Source organism: Somniosus microcephalus, chromosome 10 (assembly GCF_052327205.1).
Source record: "Somniosus microcephalus isolate GS21.2 chromosome 10, FLI_Smic_1.0, whole genome shotgun sequence".
Taxonomy (NCBI): Eukaryota; Metazoa; Chordata; class Chondrichthyes; order Squaliformes; family Somniosidae; genus Somniosus; species Somniosus microcephalus.
The window spans coordinates 22,403,757-22,419,704 of NC_140996.1; the positions used below are offsets into that span (position 1 = coordinate 22,403,757).

Below are 15,948 nucleotides of genomic sequence, written 5' to 3' on the forward strand. Positions count from 1 at the left end.
AGCGCAGTCTGTGGAGGAGCAGTGAATGACAGACCACAGCTTCAGGATTTCCGCATTAGGCCTGAAGTTGCGGTCAGTTTCAAAGGCGAAATGACGGAGTGCACTGCCAGTTCGCTGTCATCGGGACCGCAGATTCTGGGCCAATATATAAACTAGGTGCAAAGTAACTGCCTGATTATAGAAGTGGAATTCAATGCGCCAAAGTAGTTGCAGCAATAAAAGGACGACTTGAGCTCAGACAGATTTTTTCTGTATTTACTTATTATTATTTGGAAACTGGACACACATAATAAATGTTACATCGTTAAGCTTAAGTATATTTATTCTGGATAAACAAATGATTCTGGTCAAAATAGGGCTGAGTGGAGTGAATCATAGAAATTTACAGCACAGAAGGAGGCCATTTGGCCCAACGTGTCTATGCTGGCCGAAAAAGAGCTCTCCAGCCTAATCCCACTTTCCAGCTGTTCGTCCGTTGCCTTGTCGGTTGCAGCACTTCAAGCGCATATCCAAGTACCTTTTAAATGTGATGAGGGTCTCTGCCTCTACCACCCTTTCAGGCAGTGAGTTCCAGACCCCCACCAGCCTGTGGGTGAAAAAAATTCTCCTCCACTCTCCTCCAATCCTTCTACCCATTACTTTAAATCTATGCCCCCTGGTTATTGACCTCTCTGCTAAGGGAAATAGGTCCTTCCTATCCACTCTATCTTGGCCCCTCATAATTTTATACACCTCAATCAAGTCTCCCCTCAGCCTTCTCTGTTCCAAAGAAAACAACCCCAGCCTATCCGGTCTTTCCTCATAGCTAAGGAGTGAAGTATATGAGTTTTTGACATTGTAATACAGATGCTTAAATTGGGAGCGTCCTTTTCCCCATTTTGAATGCTGGCTTTGAGCAAAGCACAAGGTGCATGTGGACCTTCATTCAGAAAATTAGAATTATTATACCCTTTGACATGGGTTAATTTCCTTTGGCCGTGCACTGGTTAACACATGTATATGTTAAAATTGCTGAGTGGGCTGCAATATTTCATTTCACAATGCACTGAAAACCCCTGTATCATCCTCTGTCCGATGGAAAAAAAAACATTGTAAAACTATCAACATCCAGCTGCCTATAGATGATGCTACAAATGACCAATTTCCAGCTTAAATATGTCACGTAAGGTTAGCTACAAAAGCATAAGTTGCATACCATTTTCTGTAAACCGTCCTGAAATTCGACACATGGACAACCATGTGTCTCTACAGCAGTGCAAATAACAAGTTGCCTCCCCAACCCATACTTGGTAAAGCAAACATTGCATAGTAACACACAGCGATCCCCTTTTGATAAAGAAAAGAAACAACTTGTACTTATATGGCACCTCTCACAACCTCAATATGCCCCAACGTGCTTTACAGCCAATGAAGTACTTTAGAAATGTAATCACTATTTGTAATGTAGGATACACGGCAGCCAATTTGCTCGTAGCAAAGTCCGACAAGCCGCAATGAAATAAATGACCAGATCATCTGTTTTTTTAGGTGTAGGTTGAGAGATAAATGTTGGCTCGGAAACAGAAAACTCCCCTGCTCATCTTTTAGACCCACCTGAAAGGGCAGACGGGGCCTCGGTTTAACATCTCATCTGTAAAACGGCACCTCCAACAGCTCTGCACTCTTTCAGTAGTGCACTGAAGTGCCAGCCCAGATTATATGCTCCAGAGTCTGGAGTGGGACTTGAGCCCACAACCTTCTGACTCAGGCTAGAGTGCACTGAGCCAAGGCTAACACCTGTTGATAGAAGCTTTACCCTTCCTTCCCCCCTTCTCCCCTGCATACACACACCACAGCTTCACACCTTCTTTCCTATTTCCATAGTTTTTCAACTCCAGCAGAAGCTTTAGTACCTGTCTGGAACACCAACGCTCCCAATCTGGCTTTTAGCAATCTTCGTGCATGTCATATCTGCTCTGAATGAAAGTAAGAAAGCCACAGACAAGTAATCATTCCCCGCATACGGATGATTTCTCAAATTCAAGATAACATAATAAAAGGGTTTGGATCTTCTGAACACACCCACCCCAAAAAAAAGAATTTTGTGTCAGTGGACAGACGGGAATCTGTTATTCCTCAGGCAGGGGAAAGCTGTAGTTAAACCCCTGCCCCCAGCGGAATTGAAAAATGTGGCATGCTGCTCCCCACTGAAGTAGCTTCCTTATCCTTGCTCCGCAGTCCCTCACTCTCCACCCCGGTCCCTCACTCTCCACACCCTCTTCTCTCCTCTCCTCTCCTCATCTCATTTATCCCCTCCCCAACCCCCTCCTCTATCCTCCCTTCCCCCCTCCTCTATCCTCCCTTCCCCCCCTCCTCTATCCTCCCTTCCCCCCCTCCTCTATCCTCCCTTCCCCCCCTCCTCTATCCTCCCTTCCCCCCCTCCTCTATCCTCCCTTCCCCCCCTCCTCTATCCTCCCTTCCCCCCTCCTCTATCCTCCCTCCCCCCTCCTCTATCCTCCCTCCCCCTCCTCTATCCTCCCTCCCCCCTCCTCTATCCTCCCTCCCCCCTCCTCTATCCTCCCTCCCCCCTCCTCTATCCTCCCTCCCCCCTCCTCTATCCTCCCTCCCCCCTCCTCTATCCTCCCTCCCCCCTCCTCTATCCTCCCTCCCCCCTCCTCTATCCTCCCTCCCCCCTCCTCTATCCTCCCTCCCCCCTCCTCTATCCTCCCTCCCCCCTCCTCTATCCTCCCTCCCCCCTCCTCTATCCTCCCTCCCCCCTCCTCTATCCTCCCTCCCCCTCCTCTATCCTCCCTCCCCCTCCTCTATCCTCCCTCCCCCCTCCTCTATCCTCCCTCCCCCCCTCCTCTATCCTCCCTCCCCCCCTCCTCTATCCTCCCTCCCCCCCTCCTCTATCCTCCCTCCCCCCCCTCCTCTATCCTCCCTCCCCCCCTCCTCTATCCTCCCTCCCCCCCTCCTCTATCCTCCCTCCCCCCTCCTCTATCCTCCCTCCCCCCTCCTCTATCCTCCCTCCCCCCTCCTCTATCCTCCCTCCCCCCCTCCTCTATCCTCCCTCCCCCCCTCCTCTATCCTCCCTCCCCCCCTCCTCTATCCTCCCTCCCCCCTCCTCTATCCTCCCTCCCCCCCTCCTCTATCCTCCCTCCCCCCCTCCTCTATCCTCCCTCCTCCTCCCATCCCTATCCACTGTGTCTTTCACCCAACTCTCTTCCTCCTCATCCACGTGACTGCTCTGTGCACCCCATGTCATCCTTCCTCTTTCCTCCTCCCCCCACCTCCCTGTTCCCTCGCCTCCTCTCTTCCCCATTCATACCTTTCCCTCACTCCATCTACTCCATATTCCTCTCTACTCCTGTCTCCATCCCATTCTTCCATCCGCCTTCTCACCCCTTCTTACCACCTTCCCCTGCCCAGGTCCAATTATTCCCCTGCCTTCCAACACCCCTTGACCTGACTACTGCAATCATTCTTGACCTCTCGTGTACAAAGGCTCAGGGGTTTGACTAGTTAGTGTAAAATTCCTTTGTGTATTAATTTAACAGCATAATTAACCTTTTAAAATAAATAAGTTAATGCCACAGAGAAATTTTATGTGAACATGTTAACTAGCAGACTGGCAAGTTACATCTTCCACTGTTTAATTTACCTTTAGAAGATAATATGTAAAAGCAGGTTTGCAGTTAATTGTGATTTCTTGCATTGTTGTCTCAACAGGTTTTAACAAAAGAATTTTACAGACTGCAGTCATCAGCAGACAAACATACCACTGAACTTCAGGCACAAAACTCTGAACTTCAAGCACGATTGGTGACCTATGAGAAACTGGAAGAAGAGCTGGATGGTGTTATAATGCAATCAGCTGAAAGTAGGTCAACATGCGACACTTGGAATTCGGCAGAGATTTCCTCGCTATGCTGTGTAGCAAAATTGTAAACCTGTTTATAAAGAACATGCTTACATTTTGCTACACCAAGTGCACAGAGGAAATTTCCCCCCATATCGCTTTTTATCATACAGGATACAGTTATCATACACTCACCGATCTAGATAGCAGTAGAGTCCAGTAGAGTTTAATTGGGAGACCAAAGTATATTGCCGCCTCTAATTCGGACTGAGCTTATTGACCAAGGAACTGTGCACATGTGCTTGGATGCACACTCCCCATTTTTGACATTGACAGAGTGGGCAGAAGCATCCACTTTCTCATGATGTTAAAAACGTTGAAAATTAAGTTGAAGCCCTTAGAAGGTCCAATGGATTTCTGTTTTGTTTTATTTATTCTCGGCATATGGGCGTCGCTGGCAAGGCCGGCATTTTGTTGTCCATCCCTAATTGCCCTTGAAACGGTGGTGGTGAGCTGCCTTTTTGAACCGCTGCAGTCCCTGTGGTGAAGGTACTCCCACAGTGCTGTTAGGGAGAGAGTTTCAGGATTTGACCCAGCGACAATGAAGAAATGGCGATACATGTCCAAGCTGGGATGGTGTGTGACTTGGAGGGGATCTTGGAGGTGATGATGTTGCCATGCACCTGCTGCCCTTGTCCTTCTAGGTGGTGGAGTTCGCGGATTTGGGAGATGTCTTGGCGACTTGCTGCTGTGCATCTTGTAGATTGTACACATTGCAGCCATGGTGCACCGATGGTGGAGTGAGTGGATGTTTAAACTGGTGCATGGGGTGCAAATCAAGCAGACTGCTTTGTCCTGGATGGTGTTGAGCATCTCCAGTGTTGTTACAGCCGCACGCATCCAGGCAAGTGGAGAGTACTCTATCACACTCCTGAGTTGTGCTTTGTAGGTGGTGGATAGGCTTTGGGGAGTCAGGAGATGAACCCCTCGCTACAGAATGCCCAGTCTCTGACCTGCTCTAGTAGCCACGGCATTTATATAACTGATCCAGTTGAGTTTCTAGTCAATGGTGTCTCCCAGGATGTTGATCGTGGGGGATTTGACAATGGTAATGCTGTTGAATGTCTTGGGGAGGTGGTTAGACTCTTGTTGGAGATGGTCATTGCCTGGCACTTGTGTGGCATAAATGTTACTTGCCACATATCAGACAAGCCTGGATGTTGCCCAAGTCTTGCTGCATGCGGGCATGAACTGCTTCATTATTTCAGGAATTGTGAATGAAACTGAACACTGTGCAATCATCAGTGAACAACCCCACTTATGATGGAGGGAAGGTCATTGAGGAAGCAGCTGGAGATAGTTGGGCTTCGGATGCTGCCCTGAGGAGCTCTGACACAGCTAGTTCACTGTTTCAGAGACAATAAGGGCAATTGATGTGCCCTACAGCAACACTCGGTGTGGTCAGCTAACTCGGCACACAACAGTCTCTCTGGTTTGCGTGGGTCAGTTCCACACCATATTGGGCATTTAGCCTGTGAACCATTGGAGAGCCTAAATCCTCAATTTTTCATGTCCACTAACCCCAGTACAGGAAACTCTTTATTATCCGGCACCGGCGCGGTGCCGGTTTATCAAAAAGTCTGGATTACAGAGAGGTATAGTAAAAGGTACGAGAGCTCCGTACACAGCAACAAATCCAGGCTTCCCTGTTGCTTAGCAACAGGTGCAGGAACCCCGGCTACAGACCAAGCATCCCTGTTGCTTAGCAACAAGTGCAGGAACCTCGGTTACACAGCCACAGATCCAGGAACGGCCACTAATATGAAGTAAAACTTACCTGAACCTACTCCTGAATTTTGCCGGTTACAGAGATTTCTGGTTATTTAGGTGCCGGTAAATCAAGAGTTTCCTGTATTTCATATAAAAAGTGATGTATAGGAAGATATTTACAAAATCTAAAGATAAATACCTAATGACTAGTGCATTACAGTTTTCCACACAGCCAACTAACTAGCCAGGTGAATTTTGATCTTTTAAAAATCTACTGGCATATATTTAGATTAATTGTGTTTGCTTTTCCACAGTGGAAAATGAGGAGGACGCAGAACGGGTTCTTTTCTCTTATGGCTATGGTGCTAATGTCCCCACAACAGCAAAACGACGCCTTAAGCAGAGGTAAGAAATTGAGACTATTCTTCCTTTGTTCTTTTCCCAGCTACTGAGTATGTTACCAGCTGAAATAGGAAACATCACTGGGGTTCATGTAATTTGAAGAGATTTTTCCCACAAATGTTGCAATCTTTCCCTTTCTGAACTAAATAAGAGATCCCAGGCAGCCTGTTTCAGTTTTCATTTATTTGACATCCAAGACCCCCCAACTGCATGCATGCAATGTCTGCCCTTGTTAAACCTATAATTTGTTGTTTTGTGTTGATTTGTCTGTGTGTTGGATGATTTATTGATTTTGTGCTGTGTTTCAAATATTATGCTCAATATACAAGACTCTGCTTTGGCACCGTCATTCATGTATGTTATCTCCCTTACCCTACTGATCATGAATTCACCTTATGTGGAAATAGTGCATATTTGCAAAAGAGGATGTAATGCAAATGATACCAATAACTGTTCTCACTTTATCAAACTAAAAATGAAGGTACTTAGAAAAAGAGGAGGTTGAAACTGACCAACAAATTACAATGGCTGAACATTGGGTCCTCCTCTTACTATCCATTTAAAAGTAAGAATAATGCATATATTGTCGACCCAAATTTCAACACTTCATTGAGTCTCCTTGGGAAAAGTTAGAAATCTATTGCGCAATGTTTATCTAGCGTTCTGCATTGTTCTTTGAGGTGGAATCAAATTCAAGACATGATTTCTTGTCCTAGAAACTGAAGTTTTGAAGATTCTAATTGTAGGACTATTCAACAGGGCAGATTGAAATCTTGAAGATTCCACATGCCCGCCTTTGGCCCACATCCCTTAATACCTTTGATTAACAAAAATCTATCAATCTCAGATTTAAAATTAACAATTGATCTAGCATCACTTGCCGTTTGAGGAAGGGAGTTCCAAACTTCTACCACCCTTTGTGTGTAGAAGTGTTTCCCGGTGAAAATACCACATGACATATGGATTCGTTGCCTGATAAGACGGCCTGCCATCTGCACACAAACTGCAACGAGGCAATGGGCGCGAGGAGGCAACTGCAGCGAGGAAACTGGCACGCGGCAACGTGCTTGAAGATGGCGAGTAAGAGATCGTCTTTGTCTCTGAAGACAAAGCTATGACCTGGACCACATAGGAAAATCGCATGCCAGAACCTGCAAAGAACTCGGCTTAGCAAAGATCACTATTGCAACTGTGTGTGGCCAATCGAGAAAAAATCAAATCTGTTATCATCGAAGGTGAAACACCGATCCAGAGGAACAAAATAGCAGGAAATTAAATTTGAAGAAAACCAAGCTCCTACGCGAGCAAGTATGAGCAACGAGGACATTACTGAATCCGTGACAGTGAGTCGGGGATGACGGTGTCTTTTTCATTTTTCAGTTTGTGTTGATCATACCAATTTTAAAAGTTTTTTACAAAAGTTAAAAAAAATTGAATTATAGGGAATACACTCTGACATGAATCAGTCATTCATGAAAGAAAGATTTATGAAATAATACTGAGCGGCCTACGGGTGGCGCTGTCCAGGGAGAGTATAAATACTCGGGCACGGGCCCAGCTTGCGCAGGACATTCTTAACAGGAACTAGTGAAGGACACAACTAGACCTCCATGTTGTAAACCAGTTGATTAAAGCTTTGTTTAACGCTTAGACCAAGTGCCTAGTAGTTTCCTTACGTCACACTCCCTTAAGGCTGTAAACATTTAATTCACACCCCCTTCCCACCCATGACAATCCTGTACTTATGTTCCTAGTGCCTGGCATTGGTATGGCACAAATTATGGGAATTCTATCATTGCATTCCCGCCATTCACAGTTCTTTTCAATACACCCATCCAAATGTGGGCAGATGCAGAAACAAATTTAAGCTATTCTCCCTTTTCCTTGATCTGCAGAGGCTGTGTATCAACTGCAGCTGAGAACTTCACCCCACTAATCCAGCTCTGAATAAAGAAAGAACTTGCATTTCTAAACCACTTTTATGACCCAAAAGCCCTGCTGCAGTGTCGTATTGCCAGTGGCCTCTATGCTGCTAATATAAATCTTAAGATTTTCCCCTCATCCCTCGCGTCCAGCATTACTATGGTGCAAATAATGGAAAATATATTGGATTACATTCCATCATTGAAATTAATTACAGTACACGCACCCACATAGGGCCGGACATACAGTGTGTCATTAATCACTTCCGATGGTGCATTGAAGTGATATTAAAATGGGTGGGGATACAGAGGAGCATGTCCTTGCCGCTGCCTGCCCTAATTTCTTAGGTATGCTGGCCGCCTTCTTCCATGAATCCTTTCTTACTTTAACTCTTCAAGAATGAAATTTAGACTACATGCTCTGTTCAACAAACACTTGGGCTGGAATTTTGCCGGCGGGATTGGAGGCGGGTCAGAGGTTAAATGCGCAATGATTGACTGCTGGTTCCGAACCCACCACGATGCCGCCTCCACGCATCTTTCCTGAGTGTCGGGTCTCCGATTTGCAAATGGACCCAACACCAAGCGGCGGGAAAGGGATTAAAGGCACTTTAAAGGTACTTTAGAGCTATTTTCACAGGGCTCTTAGATTTTCCAGCTTCTGGGTTGGGTTTCATGGCGTTCCAACAACACGCCCGGTAAGTGTGGTGTGAACACCAGCGAGCTGGAGACATCACAGCTGAAACTGCAGTGTAAAAGCTGCACTCTCAAATCTTGTCATTTAGAAATCTGAGAGGTTGGTGATTGAATAATTTGGGGGGCATATTCTGTGTTTAAGCTGCAAGTATGTGTTGTGCACTATAGAGCCACTGTAACCGGCACTGCTGGATTTTAAAGGTGCACTTACCCGAAACTGTGCCCCCTCAAATTGTCATCACACATATGTCAATGATGCCAAACCTTCGTTGTACATAAATTTATTACAATATTGGCAAAGAACATAAACTTTACAAATAAATCTATCATAACACCCAAGTGAGAACCCTTGTGATTATTAACGTGACATCTTCCTCTTACACGTGCTTCTACATTGTGAGATCCCTGTGGCTTCAGCATATGTGGAGGCTGCCTGCTCACTTCCCTGCTGCTCCTGCTTAGCCGCCTTTGGCGGCTGTCCTCTGGTTTAGCGAGCCTTGGAGGGCCCCGCCAAAGTCTGCTCCTCCTGCGACTGTGCAGGGGCAGAATCGGCCATCTCTGTTGGTTCAGGCAGATGGGGCTCTGACCGAGGGCTCAGCAGTGGCAAGGGAGTGTGAGCGCTTGGAGAGGAGCCCCCACTTCCTTGTGCTCCAACACCACCGTCCCTCTCATGGGTCACCCGCACTTCACTGCTAGCAAGTTACTGGAGAGCACCTTGCTGCACATCAGTGGGGCCATGTGGACCCGTCTCTGCACTGACACTCCTCATAACCGGGACGTCCATGTACCTCTGGTTTCTCTCCACGCTAGATGGCCTTCTATCCTCCATAGCTGCCCATCTATCTAGAAGAGCCACCATGTTGGCTTGTGTCTGGCGAGCTAGGTCCTCCATGGAGGTTGCCATCCTTTCCATGGCGGCACCTAGATTGCCCATAGCATTCACCACGGCATTGCTAATGTTTAAGATGAACTCCTCCATTCTCTGCACACTCGCAGTTACCGTGGAAGCAAACCCAGTCAGAGACTCCTGCACTTGTTCCTGAAGCTCCAGCACCGCTCTCTTTCTGGATGGCCCCAGAGGCTCAGCGTTTACATGCAGCTGAGCAGAGCTGGGAGAGCCCTGCATCCCCCGACGAGGACTCTCCACTGCTGTCCCTGCCGCCAACATCTGCTCCTGCTCACTTGTGAGCTGTGATACACCAAGTGACAAGACTACTCTATCTCACACAAAACCCACCGAGGTGTGCATCTCTGCGCTGGTGCAGGGTGTGCTGAATGCTGGTGATGCTGCTCCCTCAGAGGCTGGTGTTTCCTCTGAGGAGTGCTCCTGCTCTTCCTCCTGGACAGTGGGGAGCGGGGCTCTTGATGGTCCTGTGGGGGAGTAAAGGCATGAGTTAGACAAGTGAAATGTATGTTGCAGACACATCCCATTGTGCAGATACTTAGCACTCAATCTCTATGAGCATCATATCCTATATTAGTCACTCATGAATGCTAAATCAGAGGGTTGGAAATCAATTCTGTTACCAGCTTGCTCTTCTGCGCCCGTATCTCCGTCCCTCACATCCAGCTCCTCTGCACCTTCGACGATCTCCAGTGCTGCCTCCTCAGTGCTCATTAGGTATGCCAGGGATGGTGGACCTCCTCCTGTCCCCCCCTCTCCCTTTTATTGTGGGCTCTCTTCTCCTGTAATGAGGGACACAAGTTGAGTTTGGGAGAGATTGATGGAGTGAGTGTAAAGAATGAATGACATAGATGTTTTAGAGGGAGACTATTAAGGAGTGAGGTGCACAAACCAAGTTCCCTCCCTGTGCGTTCTTAGTTGTTGACATTGCATAAGAGTATGAGTGGTGCATAGTAAGATGGTGACGTGATTCTGTACAGAGAAAGAGAGGGATGGGTGAGGGTGCAAAGGATGTTCGAGTGAGTTGGGATGTGCAGGGGAAGGTTGCCAATGCAGAGTGATGGGGATGATAAGAGATGGGAGGCAGATGGAAGGTAAGTGTGATGTTATACTCACTTTGCTGATCGCAACAGATCATTAAGCCTCTTACGACACTGCACCCAGGTGCGTATGCAGACCGATCTCGAACTGACCTCAGCAATTTGCAGCCAAGCTCCTTGGTATGCTGAGGAGGCCTCCTTCTTCCGTCTCCAGGGACGAGGACCTCCTTACGTCCTCTTACTCCCTCCACAAGAGCATGGAGGGAGCCCTCATTGAAGCGGGGAGCAGCCTTAGATTTTTGCACTGCCATACCTGCAGCAGTCAGCATTTCAGGGAACAAAATGGAAATGAAACTGCAGAGGGGACATGGCCCCTTTAAATAATCAGTCCAACATCGCTTCATCTGACGCATGCAGCTGACCCGCACCCAGCAATTGCCTTGGAGAACCCGCACATCAGCCTTAACGAGGCCAATCAACGGAAAATTTCAACTGCAGGGTGGCGGGAACCGGGAGCGGGTCCGGAACCCGGCGAACAGTGGACCCACCACCATCCTGCCTCCAGGTGCAAAATCGCGGCCTTGGTCACAAATGTGCTAATGAAATACCTGTTTTATTCAGTAAAAGTCAGCATGTCCGATATTGAAAAAAGATATCTATCAATCTTGGGTTTCTGATGCTAGTTTTGCAATCTTTTCCTGTGTTTTTATAATGCAATCAGCTGCTTTCAGCAAGATAGTTTATCATCTCAATAGGCAGACATACTCGATATTTAAACAGAAGCAGGTCTTCAGCCTCTAATTAGTCTTTCTCAAACATTTCTGAGATTCCATTCTTATCCTTCAGTTCTGCTCTAGGGCACAAGTTTAATTTTTTTTAAGTCTTTTGAGAAATGCAGACAGTAAAAACACAATTAGAAATTCTTCAGTTAAAGTAAATTCAGAAAAAGTAAAGCCATTCTAGACATTAATCTTCACTAGATTTGACTACTTTTGCAGTGGAGTGATAAGTTTGTGTTTAATGTTGTTCATTATTTTATTGCTACACATTTTGTATGGCAAAAAAATGCGACCATTGCTAAATGCTTTCATACATCTGTTAATTTCAAGGTTTATTTTATGTTGGTGATGCACATCAACTTTTATAAGGAAGAATCTTTGAGTTAGTAAACAACTACACTTGAGTTAAAATTACAGGCAGTAACTGCTGCATTTAATGGTTTTTATGTTCTTTTGAAAAAAATATTGTAAATCTAAATACATCCATATATAAAGAAACCTAAAGTGGAGTTTTGGTTGGCAGGAAGATTGAAATAGTTTACTACCAGTTAATTTAGTAAAACTGACTATCTTAAAGGCAGAATGCCTTGTTTACAAGTAGGAAATAGCAAAGTGAGAAAGATTTGAGTAAGACTGCTAGCTTGATGAGCAGTCTTGGCATGCAATTGGAAATCACTAACGTTTAACAAGAGCGTATCCAGGCCTCGGCAGTACCTAAGATGGCATGTATGATAAAGTACCAGGAGACTGCTTTTAACCAAGTGTTGCAGTCTTACAAGATTGATGCTTCATTAAGTAGGAGTAGCTGTGATAAGGAGAAAATAACTGCAACTTATTTGGAAATGTTGGATTACTGAATAATGCAAGTCTCTTATCAACAGCAGTCATCTTTGATTCTCCTAGCTCTAAGCTGCTGACTCCCTTTTGCATTGCTGTAGATGACATCATAATTCTATTATTGGCGGAAGCTGCTCGGAAATTTCTCAGCTTTTTCAAACATGAAGCAAATGCTCCAACCAGCTAACAGGGTGACATAGACCTCCAAGCATCTTTCCATATACAGGAGACTTTGGTTTATCCGGAGGTTATATGTCCGGAATACTCGATCTAACGGCAAAAATCAGGAGCCGTTTTCTATATTTTTTTTAGTTCTCGTTGCTTTTTTTTACCCCCAGTCAAGCACTGTAAGGTCTGTAGCTATAGCAACAGCTTCAGCTACAGACGCTTGCAGCTGCAGCCGACTGTTTTGAAGCTGTTGCTAAGCAACAGGGTTTGTTGATTCACACGGAGCTTCTCAGTTCCGTATGTTAAACATTAACTCTGGTATGTCCGGCACTTTTGATGTTACGGCACCAGCTCGGTCCCGTCAGTGCCGGATATCAGAAAGTTTCCTGTATAATATAGATTTCCTTGGGTTTACGCTGTAAGTCAATATGGTCACTCTTTACCTGTCTCCGATGTCTTTGAGTTGCTGCTTCTATCACTCTTATACTTCTGTCTCTGTTTTTCTCTGTGCTGCTTCTTTCCCCTTAACGCTCGCGCTCTCTCTCTCTCTCTCTCTCTTTTCTTTCCAGAGGGCGGTGTGGCAGTGAAATGAACCACCAGTGGCTACAGGCTGCATTTGGGGTTGCAGGAAAAATGTGAGCCTCCGCCAACCACTTATTCTCCCCCTACCTCCTTGCTCCCATCGCGTCTGCTACCCCTTCACTTTTCTACTAGCCATTCATCTTCCAACCACCTGTTCATTCCTATCACTACCCATCCGTCTTCCACTTTGAAACACCCATTCAACTGCTGCCTCCTCACCTCCGCCTTTCCCCTTCGCCTCAAAGTCAACCGGCAAGATCAGGCAACAGGAGTTAAAAACAATCTAAAATTTCTGGCACTGATTGTGTTGCTCTCTTCTGTAGTTCCAGGTATGTGTTCCATCATGTTTAATAGTAATTTATCACATTCACCCCTAATGACATAGATTTTCCCTCTGCAGCAGGTCTTTTACATTGGGGAATTTGAGACAATATACTGTTCAAAATAAAACAGAAACGACTGGCAATGTATTTCCAGTATTTGCATTTACTATTTCCAGTATTTCCTTACTGCTGGAGTACCCTTGTTGTGAACGACCTATTCCATCAAATGGGATGGCACAGACCCAAGATTCTGTGCTCCAACACCAGAGAAATAGAAGATGCAAATATTATCAGCAGCAGGAAGTAGTCTCTGTCATTTTCAACAAATAGTAATTAATTCAGTTTGATCCAATCTTAGAGTGAGAATAGGGCCATCCTGTTCTGTTGTGTTCCCAGAATCAGGACTTCTGCAGCTGGATCCTGTATCAGCTGGCGGGCCAAGAACTTCCTATCTGAATCAGCTGGCATTCTGTTTAAGCAGGACCTGCTATCTAGCCTGACCTGAGGGAAGTGGAACCCCCAGGATCTCTGCAGGCCTTACCAGAACAGTGACTAGCTCTCGCAAGCTGCATTAGATACAAACATGCGATTGTTAAAGATGCGTGGTTTTATCTAAGTAACCTGTGGACAGACCTGGGGAGTTCTAGGCTGTGTTTATTTCCTCAGCTGTTTGTGTTTCAGCTGTTTATTCATTATACTGACATGTTATTGGAGAGTACTCGCATTAGTATTTCTTGTCCAAGTTGCACATTTTTAAATGATACTTATATATGCCATTTTAGGTTTTTTCTCAGCGCATTGACTTTTGTAAGGAAATAATAACAAATGTGTTATCTAAAATGGTGAGTTTTATTAAAAGGCCATCAGCAACATGAAAAAGAATGCATCAAGCATAATTTTGGACTTGTATTTCGTGTCGTTGCAATATACTTCCACATCATCTGAATCATGAAGGTGGTGATAAATGGTTCTTCACCCTTCCTAATCCAAAGGAAGGTTTGCTAAATATATTTCATGAAGGTAGCATCTCCTGTGTTCAAAATAATTGAACGTCGGACTAGTTAGAAGCAATCTTACAGGACGCAATGAGGAAAAGACATTGGGGACAATCGCCCCTCTGACTTTTCTCTTGCAGTGCAGTACTTGTTACAACCAGGTCTTATGGAATATAACTTGTTTCAGAGAATGACACCTGCACTTAAAGATCAGTAATCTAACTAGTAATAAATATGTGTTTACTTAATAGGTTATTTCCATGAAAGTATGTTTTTGAAGGTTCTTCATGCACATTAGAAACTTTTCTTTTAGATTATTTGTGCTTTTCAGCAATCAATGCTAGGCATAATCCTTTCTGTAATCGCTGAAATACAAAAATGTAATAAATCCTGTTCTGACAGTCAATGTGGAGTACCAGTATACTCTTACAAAATATAAATTTGCTATTTTGCCTGTCTTTTCCTGCCTCTAAAGCAAACTGCTAGTGACATGGTAAATTAAACATGATCTGAGTATTATCAACAGCATGTCATTCAAGTTGTTGCCCTTGCATGCTGTATTCAATGGCAGATTTCCCAATGTATAACAAGAAGCTCCGTGATTTATTTTGTTTAGATTTTATTTTCTATAGCAAGATTGACATTACTGAATTAGGTGTGGGATTTGCTTCCCAATCACTGGAAGAGTTATTTTTAATCTTTAGAAAAGCATTTCCATTTAGAAAGGAATGCCCCTTTACATTATACATATACAAAATCTGTCATTGCTTTTAAATAGAAATTGATGTATTTACAGAATAGTCTTTGTGGTTTGATATAGTTCAGTGAGCAGAGATTTCATTGCTTTGTATATTTACTTGGTAAAGCATTCAATAGAATTCATTGATTTTTTTTTTTTGTGAAAACTCAAATAAGCATTCAGACCAGAGGGCTACAGTTGAAAGTTGTGATACTGCTCTTAAAGGTTGCGATGAGCTTGGTTGGAACAGCATTGGAAGCCAAGTTGGCACTTGCAGAGGGGACGGAACGGAGGTGTTCAACAGAGTAGGTGCGGCGAGGCTTGATACGAATCGTTAAGCTGCTTTAATTCACTGTAAGCTGAACCTACCGAGCAACAGTTATGATCAGATTCGCTTAGTTCGACCAGTGCAATGATAAAAATAAAGAACATACCACACTCCCCCACATCCCTTTCTAGGACCAAGAGATGGATATTCTGTTCAGCCTGATTAAAGTATTCAGTCACTGGGCAGACGCAAGCTTTTTAAAGCACTGAAGCTGCTACTGGTGCCAAATGTAGCTGCCCACTCAATTTGATCATACACGATTAATCTCATATTTTTCTTAAGTCTAACCATTTACTGATCTGATCCTTCGATTATAAAAGGTAAGCTTCTTTAGCACCACCTGTATTAAAAAATATGTAAATATGGGAGCCCTTGTGGAACATTGCAACTGTAAATGAACAAATGTGCTTCAGTCCATTAATTGCCATCTCCTTTCTCCTCTCACAGTGTTCATCTTGCAAGAAGGTTGTTACAATTGGAAAAGCAAAATTCACTGCTTCAAAGAGACCTAGAATGTCACAAGATTCATGCTAATGAATTGAGTCAAGAGGTAAATTGCATGACAAAAATGAACCATGTTTGTCCACAATGGATTATTTATTGGATTCTTAATTTCTGGCCAGAG

General features: G+C 44.7%; 1 protein-coding gene across 1 annotated transcript in view; it reads left to right on the top strand.

The window, feature by feature from the left end:
* Nucleotides 1-15,948, top strand: part of pibf1 (progesterone immunomodulatory binding factor 1) — a 190,471-nt gene that overhangs the window by 103,068 nt on the left and 71,455 nt on the right. The window contains exons 12-14 of the mRNA XM_085998484.1: nt 3,709-3,859; nt 5,923-6,013; nt 15,771-15,873. Of these exons, the coding sequence (XP_085854610.1) occupies nt 3,709-3,859; nt 5,923-6,013; nt 15,771-15,873 (345 nt within the window). The remainder of the gene's footprint in view (nt 1-3,708; nt 3,860-5,922; nt 6,014-15,770; nt 15,874-15,948) is intronic.